General features: G+C 39.7%; 2 protein-coding genes across 2 annotated transcripts; both read right to left on the minus strand.

The window, feature by feature from the left end:
* Positions 1-312: 312 nt before the first annotated feature.
* LOC149096829 (uncharacterized) lies at positions 313-4,027 on the minus strand. Its single transcript, XM_089279892.1, has one exon. It carries the CDS (start codon positions 3,406-3,408, stop codon positions 2,398-2,400), a length of 1,011 nt encoding a protein of 336 aa, XP_089136018.1. The 5' UTR covers positions 3,409-4,027; the 3' UTR covers positions 313-2,397.
* An 894-nt stretch (positions 4,028-4,921) lies between these two features.
* Positions 4,922-8,765, minus strand: LOC110066592 (uncharacterized). Its single transcript, XM_020773823.2, has one exon. The coding sequence runs from the start codon at positions 7,263-7,265 to the stop codon at positions 6,243-6,245; it is 1,023 nt and encodes a 340-aa protein (XP_020629482.1). The 5' UTR covers positions 7,266-8,765; the 3' UTR covers positions 4,922-6,242.
* Between the last annotated feature and the right edge of the window lie 50 nt (positions 8,766-8,815).

Raw genomic sequence — 8,815 nt, forward strand, 5'->3', positions numbered from 1 at the left:
TCGAAGGTATATATCTACTATACGATGTATGACGGTAGCAACTTTACTTTGGACGACTCAAGGATGTTGCAACTTGAGTGCTTAGAATTAGATCAGCGATTGACATATTTGGCTAACAATCACTCTTAACAAGTTCAAACTAAATGGATGCGTTCTTTTTGAGTGCTTATTTTCCCCAATATGCTTGATACCTGTTTTTATTTCAGTACCAGTTCACTGCCCTAACATGTTTGATATACCTGTATATATACCTTATCTAAATGGCGTACATTTTTGGTAAATTAAAGAAAAAAAAAGAAAAAGAAAAAAGTGTTTTAAAAGTTTATGATGCTTACTTTATTCGTAAGAGAATAATAATTGATTAAGAATAATTGCAAGTATGACCTACCTCTAAGAGAAAAAGGTGATAAATTGTTCTCCTTTGCAAACAGGATTGTAGGAAGTTTCCCAACCGGTTCATAGCAACTCAGCTTACACGATCGCTCTTTGGTTATTTAAATCGATCAAGTGAGGTGCATGACTTTTCTTTTCTTTTACACCTCAACCTTAGACTATGTTCTGGACGCTGCGTCAACTAGTGTGAAATTAACGAGCGAAGTTGTTAAATAGCTTTGAATCCACTCTGCAGGATACGAACTTGGAGGATCGTTAATGGAAAATATAAAGCAAAACAGTGATTTTAATTTTGTTTATCTCGGAGTCTTTTAAAGTTGTAATTAATATTAATAGCATTCAACGATTTTGAATGCATTCAAAAGTTTGACGCACTCCTGGGGGGAAGGGGGAGGGGGCTCGAGCTCTTTGATGTTCTCACTGAGTTTAAATGGCTGGCCAGCTTTTTTAAGAGTTCGTTGCCACCCTGATTAACGTCAAGTTAGAAATTAGGATGCTAATTTGAATTATACAGTGGTCATTCTGAAGGAGAAATCATAAATGTCCTTTTTCAATTGTTCATAAGTCCTGGATAGACTGTTTTGTATATTGCGCGCTTGGAGATCTGAACCATTAATTACTGTATATAGCTTATGTACTGATTCATTGGTTGGTATCTAGGAAAGAAAGCAGATCAAAACAATATAATGTTCATAGGCGTATAATTCAAATCAGTTCAGGTTTGGCCATGCACCAAAAGAATAAGTCAGAACAAAAAAAGAGACAGCAGTATGAAAGCCTGGAGCAAGATAAGACATGGACAGAGGAGCGATCATTTTCCACGATCCTGTTTATAATTTTGACCACAAAACGGTCTCTTAATGAATCTTCAACAGAACTATTTACACATGTTTCAGCTGCTTCTGGACTCCTCTGCTTCCAATCAGCTGCCTTTGCTGCATATGTCAATACTTCCAGACAGCTTGATGTAAGAAATTGTTACTGATGGACGTTTTAGTCGATCGTTCCCGCTTATCTAAAATTGCACGCGTGGATCCTATGCTAAATCCGTGGTGGTTTGTACCGTTTTGACCACTATAGTATAGCTGTCTGAATTTAAGAAAAGAGAAATTCAAACCCTTTCTAGACTACTTTCGGTTAAAACAATGAGTTCAGCACGAAATGATGTTAGACATTCTATCGAGAGAAATGAATGACCATTATGGGTGAACAATTTTAGTCGGCATCTTGTCGGTATAACCAGCTACCACAGCAACAACATCTCATGGTTAAGACACCCTTTGATTCCATTTTACTCAAAAAGACTTCAGTAGACCCCATTTCATATTATAGAATTATCAAAAACGGAACCACAACCTTTTGTCCAATGACTGGGCATGCTTTTGGTGCGAACATTTTATGCTTTTAAATTGTGCTACATGATTGCTGTGTGAAATCCGATATTTCAGGGAAGTTGTTGATTTTATCTGTGGAGCGTCTTCCGTTAGAGGGCTCCACTCTGACTGCTAATGAAACTTCGTTTTAAAATAATTTTTATATTTGCGGCTTCGGCAGGGCAAGTTTACCTGTTACCTCTCTCAGATTGTGTTCCTTTATTGCGTTCGTATAATGAACAAGAAAGCTTCCTCAGGCATGGTGAGGTTATTGTCATTACTAGTTGAAAGAGTGGAGCGGCTTGTGGAAGCAGAGTCGAGAATTTTAGAACAATCTTCTGAACAAAGGGAGTGAAAATTTCCAGAACTTCTCAGGTGTTTAAGGATTATTATAGTGGTGTCCGTATTGTAGAGGTAGATAATCTATGATTTATGATTTCTCTGAGACCAAATAAACGGTCGGTAATATAGTGCACGGTGTCCGTATTATGATAGGTTACTAATACTGGATGATATTTCACTGTATTTGCAAGGTTTCTGTTCATCAATGTTTCGTACCAGCTTCACGCCAAATGGTAGAAGTCGAGAGATGAGCTTAATACGTAACGCCACTAAGCCTTTCAAGGCTCTTTCACTTAACAGTGAAATTTTCCATCGTCCTTACTTCAGTGGCTTCAGAAGTAACTTGGTTCGAACGGCAGGTAAGCACTAGTTTCAACGACCTCCGGTACTTGGTTAGTCTCCACGCGTAGATGAACGCATCTAATGCCACCTTGACGAACATCATTTCATCCGCGATAGTGATCGCAGCAGAGAGGTCAAGCTTCTCTTGCAAGGTTTCCTGTTTTGTGTAAAACTTCATATGAACGGTGATAAGATGGGGAAGAGAGCACACGATGAGAATTCCTGATAAAATCAAGGTTATAATCGTAAACTGTTTCTCGCAAATTCTGTTCGTTCGAGGAGTACCCGCGTAACCGCCCTCAACTCGATTCTCAAGATTGCGCAAGCCTCCGAGCCGACGAGATACTTTGGCGAATTGGCGAAATGATCTCAAAAGCATCGCGGAACCAAGGATAAGCAAAACCGTTATCAGAGTAGAGTGAAGATGGAGATCTACTTGAAATAATATCACTTGGACAACCCCAACGAACTGCAACAGAATGAAACCGGTAAAGTACACCAACGAGAACCCAACACAAGCAAGGACCCTGCGGGTTGTCACTTCTGAGCGATAGTGGTGCGGGTATGTTATGGCGATGTACTGCGTTAAAATGAGGCCAAGAACAAGCAAAAAGGATGCGTTGAGGCCCACGTAAGACAAGCAAACTCCAAATTGTTGTAGGGTGTTGTACGGCTCGCCTGGCGTAGGGGACCATTTTACATACCTTGCAACACGATACACTATAAAGAAAGGTTCAACAAGCAGGCCCGTTGCTAAGTCAACTGAGGCTAAAGCGATGATGAAATACGTAGCTGGTGCACGGAAGCACTTGAGAGGATCTTTGAAGATGGTGAGCAGTAACAACACATTACTAGTTATTGTTATAGGTGACAGAATCGCCAGACAGATGCCAGTAGCGAACTGGGTGTAAAAATAAAATCTGTGGTCTGTCAAATAAGAATTAGTACTGTTACTCATGGCGTCATACAGTCGCCTAAAACTTTTTCCTCAAACAATTAAATGCAGTTTGTGGCGATGCGAAGCCGGATAACCTTTGATTTCAAAGTGGTCGTTGTCAGTTGTGAGGTAGAATGTAACGTTTTGTAATTGTGAATTTTCTCCGCCAAACCTTGTCAATTCCTTCGATTTGCAGCCAAAAGAACTTACTACGAAACGAAATTACTTGGTCGTGAATTACGAAAAGGGCGCAGCTGTCGGTGGCTATGCGATTTTTAAATAGGATATCGATCGCCTTCCACTTAAATTCACGTCATGTTCCTAGACCTGCGATAAAAATTCAGTCAACCGAGAGAGGATCAATGTAAATGCAGTACGAGTCCGATGATGACGGGTCAGCTCTTTCTTCTAATGATTGCGAAACATATTCCTGAGTTCAACTTAAAAGGCAGTTAAAAAATAATTTCATTTCTTTTGTTGTTTCTGAATGCAAAGATTACCGAGTGTTTGTTCAGGAACAACCAATACATGTCAACGATATGATGCTGCGATTAAAAGATGTCAAGGGCTGTCATTTACTGTTGGCAGATACTACATAATTTCAAAGGCAAAATTGCTTGAAGTGTTGAAATTCTCGAAGGAAACTGACAAAGGGAGCAAACTTTGTTTGTCTTCTAAATTACGAAATTTGTAGTCAGTCTTTATTTACGTTACCCCTTTTTATCTTTCATCTCAAAAGACAGTTTAAAAGTTAATCAGATATCGTATAGGGAACGATCCTCTTTGCGGGTTATAATTTGTCGGCTTCCGTTAAAATTGTTCTAGTTTAGCGATTTGCTAGTTTTGTGGAACAAGCTGGCGCCTATTAGTTGTCAGTGATGATAACGTTGGTCGTCGGCAAGTCCGACTAAACTGGGTTTTCTCTCGTTTTGAATGTCAATTTCTTTTAAGAATTGAACCTAGTGTGATGTAAACGAACCACAAGAGAATCCCTAGACTGGACACAAAGCAGTTTTTTCTTTAATGCAGATCATATGCACGAACGAAACTTAACAGGGATATAGAAATGATTAATCTAATATGCAAATCTCTTCTCCCTTCTCACGAATTCGCCGCTCGCCGCTCAATTCATTGAGATCGACCTGCTGCTTTTTTATCTTGGACTATATACATGCAAAGAACAGTTTTAAAATGAACAAGCTACGAGTGTAACACTTATTTTGCTGTCAGGTCCTCGCTGTACATTTTCCATTCATTTATATATGCGCACTGGAGTCTACCTGAGATAAACACTACCCCTGCATGTGGTACTCCTCACATGACAGTCAAGAGAATGTTTGTCTCCGTTTATAAGGGTCGCAAAGACGTGTTTGAAAGCTCACCTAGATTTCCTACAAGTCTCCAAGTTATTTGTGATCTTGAAGCCCAACAACACGAGTGTCCATGTCGAAATAACTAAGGCATAATAATAATGATAATGATAATGATAATGATAATAATAAGCTTAAGCAACATATCCGCAGACGCAGTAAGATGTTGATAAATGGCGCCTTTTCTTTTTTCTTTCTGTTTTTGCAATTTACAATATTACGAGACTAAACTTACTTGCATCACAAGCATTACTTACAAATTACAATAGCAATCAACATTGCTTACAATACTAGCAATATCTAAAATACTAACATACCTTTTTTTTTTTTTACCAAGAATCGATTCTAATTAACGACAATACGACTAATAGGGTCAAAACTAAAAATAATACAGCTAACAGATACAATATTACTACTGCCACTAACACATTGTTCTAACAACGGACAAAAGTAAATATACAACAAAAACTAAAGAAAAAGGAAAGAAAGCGAAATATAGGGTCATGAAATACTGAAGTAAAGTTGTTCCTTTGGCAAAAGGAGAACCTAAATATCATTCAAGTAAATTGCTGTTTAAACAACAGGTCAAAGGAGAGATCAGGGCGTTTTAATGACTGGAGTATTTTGTGCCCTTCTGTTGGAATGCGTTTTGTGTTCCTGTAACAATTGAAACGTGTTTTTCTATTTTTAAATTGCATCTAACCTGATTAACGTATTCTATTGAGGATTAAATGTAATAAATGCATGATGAAATAAATGTAATTACTTACAGGAGTAAATGTAATATCTACCAAGTAGTAAACAATGATTGAATAAAGAAGAATTAGCGCCTTTTCTTAGCATGAAATTTCCTAACAAAAGGCCACGTTACTCAAAACGCAGTTTTAACGGAGTTTTAACCCGCCCGGGACTTTTTATTACCAGGGCGGTTTCATTCAGTTTGCTATGCTGTTAATGTTTCGCGTAGTATTATCTCCTACATCTTATGGACTTTTGAATTTCTTACAGTAATAAAAATATATGTTATATAAATGAACATAGTTTATATCGGTATTTGTGCGCTTTTATTCGAACAAAATCGAACCAATTCAGTTAGATTGGTTCGATTTAGTTCGGTAATCGAACTCACCAAAACTTTGGTAGAGTTCGATTGTGTTTGATTGCCAAAGCAATGAAAAAAAAAAACAATCGAACGACTAGAGTGATGTCGATTAATCATGAGTCTTACTATTTCGGTTTGGTTCGATTAATTAATTAATCCTGGAGAAAAGAACCAGCTCTTCGATAAAGGCCAGTTGCAATAGAGGTTACATTTCAATGGTTCCACTTGTCTAAAACGGTATCTCAGTCTTGCGAGCACCGTAGCAGCCTCGCATCAGTTTTTGGCGTCCTTTCGATAAAATTACAGTACAACATCCAGCCAGCATAAATCACCGCCCAACTGACAGTGGAAAGTGTTTGGAGTCTGTCTTAAATCGTTTCAGGTCAGTGACAACGGCTTAAACTTTGAGCATTGTTCGTCACTGTTGTCATTTCAAGGGCTACAGATTCGGCTTGATGTGTTTGGCAAGTAATCACTAGTTTCAACGACCTTCGGTATTTTTTCAGTCTCCACGCGTAGATGAACGCATCTAATGCCACCTTCAGAAACATCATTTCGTCCGCGAGAGTGGTCGCGGCCCACAAATCGAGGCTCTCTTGTAGAGTTTCCTGCTTCTTGTAAAAGATGATATGGACAGTAATGATATGAGGCAGAGTGCACAATATGAGAATTCCTGATAACAGTAAGATTACAATCGTAAACTGTCTCTCGTTTATTTGTTTCGATAGAGGCCTGATCTTGTCTCGATCCTCTTGGCTGCGCGCAACCACAAACTCACGAGACGCTGTGGCATATCGATGAAACGACTTCAAAAGCATGCCACAACCGATTATGAGCAAGATCGTGACAGGTGTTGCGTGAAGGTGCAGGTCTACTTGCAACAAGGTAAACGTGGAAACTCCCGCGAACTGCAGCAACGCAAATCCGGTGAAGTAAACGAGCGAGAACCCAACAAACCCGAAGATCGTACGTGTTGTCACGACTGAGTGATGGTGACGCGGGTATGTTATGGCAAGAAACTGCGACCAAATAAGACCCAGAACAAACAGAAACGACGTGTTGAGGACCACGGTGGAAATCCAAGTTGCAATTTGGCTCAAACTGTTGTATGGCTCTCCTGGTGTAGAGGACCATTGCATATAACTAGCCACACGATACATTACAAAGAAAGGCTCAACAAGCAGGCCCGTCGCTAAGTCGACCAAGGCTAAAGCGATGATGAGATACGTAGCTGGAGCTCGGAAGCATTTGAGAGGATCCTTCGAGATAGTGAGTAATAATAACACATTACTCGTGATTGTTATTGGTGATAGAACTGCCAAGGAGATGCCAGTAGCGAGCTGTGTGTAAAGAAAGAACTTGAAGTCCGCTGATGATGAATTAGACGGCAAAGTGCTGTTATTCATTGCTTTGTATTGTGTCTCCGAAACGTCCTACCAAATTTACCTTCTCAGGGTGCAAAATGATTTAGAATGACAATTTTCAAACTATTAATCGTCGATCTTCCTCTGATTGTTGCTGGTTTTGATTGTCTTTCCTTGAGTTGGAAGGCAGCTAATTGTAGTTTTCTTTAACTATGCTTATTAGCTAGACATTACTACAGACATGAATTTAATAGATGATCATTAGACCGTTTCTGACCAAACACGTTTAAAATGATCAATGACTGATGAATACTGAACGGCCAAAAACTATACAGCTGTCAATCATTGTGCTTTCAAATTCGAAGAACCGATCTCTTGTGTACTCGCTAGCACACAATAGTTTCTCAAGTCGTGTTACCGAGAACCTATCCAGCTAAAGGCTGAATTCTAGCTTTGGATTCGAAACTTACCACGAATCTGTTTCGCCCCTGGAGTGCGGAAATATCTCGTTATCGTTTTCTCTGCTACGCAACCGACCGATAAGTGAGTTCCGTCAATCAAACTTCCTAATACGGGTATATAAGTAATTAGGTTAATACCGCAACATTGTGAAAAACCCACAGGTTGTTATTCCGGGATGATTGTTTCTACACAGGATGCGAATGTGTTCTGTCCACGTCTACGTGTACTAAAGCGTGATCATTGTCTTCAAACATACATCTGATCACAAAGGTCCAACTTACGTGTAAGTAAGACTGAACAAGAAATAGTTCCGCCTCGAGCAACACTTAGGCTTCTTTGGTGCTCTCGAAACTTCCCGAGGGCATCATAACTGTCATAACTCAATGATGCACGCTAGGGCATGAATCAGACGGTGTTAGACACAACTCGCAAAGCATGCCGGAAGAAATTTTCCCCGGAGCTCATTTTCATCTGATCGCTGAACGGCAAACATCTCCATGCGCTGATGGTGATGTGGAAATATGACTTATAGGAGGTTCGTTCACATCCGATGCTGAAAGAAATCTGGAATGACATCCATATGAAATGTTCCGCAGGCCAAGTAATAGCTGTAGATGACTTCTGCTCGATTTACAAAGCCACCATTTTCAGTGCTAAACAGATGATTTTAGGAATCGAAACTTCGCGGTTCGTCGAATCTCTACGGTTGAAAGATAAATTATTTCCGTTTCTGGTCTCTTCGAATTCGATCTTAACTTGCCGGAATTGAATCTACCTTCGGCACTTTCCTTCTTAGATATCTCGACTTGTGTGTGAAGTGTATCAGTGTATCGCTGGCCAACAACATGGTTGTTGACAGATATTATGTTTTCGTTCGACGGTAAGAGAGCTGAGAAGTAAAACCTACGAAGAAAAGGGTTGAATAATTCGAAATCAAAGCAATGTTTTGTCCTTGAAAACTTGTGTAAAGCTTGATTAATCGAGTTTCGCCAGCTGTGTTTCCTTATTAACCAAAAGGAATCTTAAACAACTTGCTAATGAGCTATGACTCTTTGGGTGACCCGAAAACACTGAGCCCCGGTCCGCGGACCCCCACTACGGACCGGGTCCGCGGACTACCCCTACGGACC

Source organism: Orbicella faveolata, unplaced genomic scaffold (genome assembly GCF_042242905.1).
Source record: "Orbicella faveolata isolate gen_17 unplaced genomic scaffold, um_ofav_v1 contig_47, whole genome shotgun sequence".
NCBI lineage: Eukaryota > Metazoa > Cnidaria > Anthozoa > Scleractinia > Merulinidae > Orbicella > Orbicella faveolata.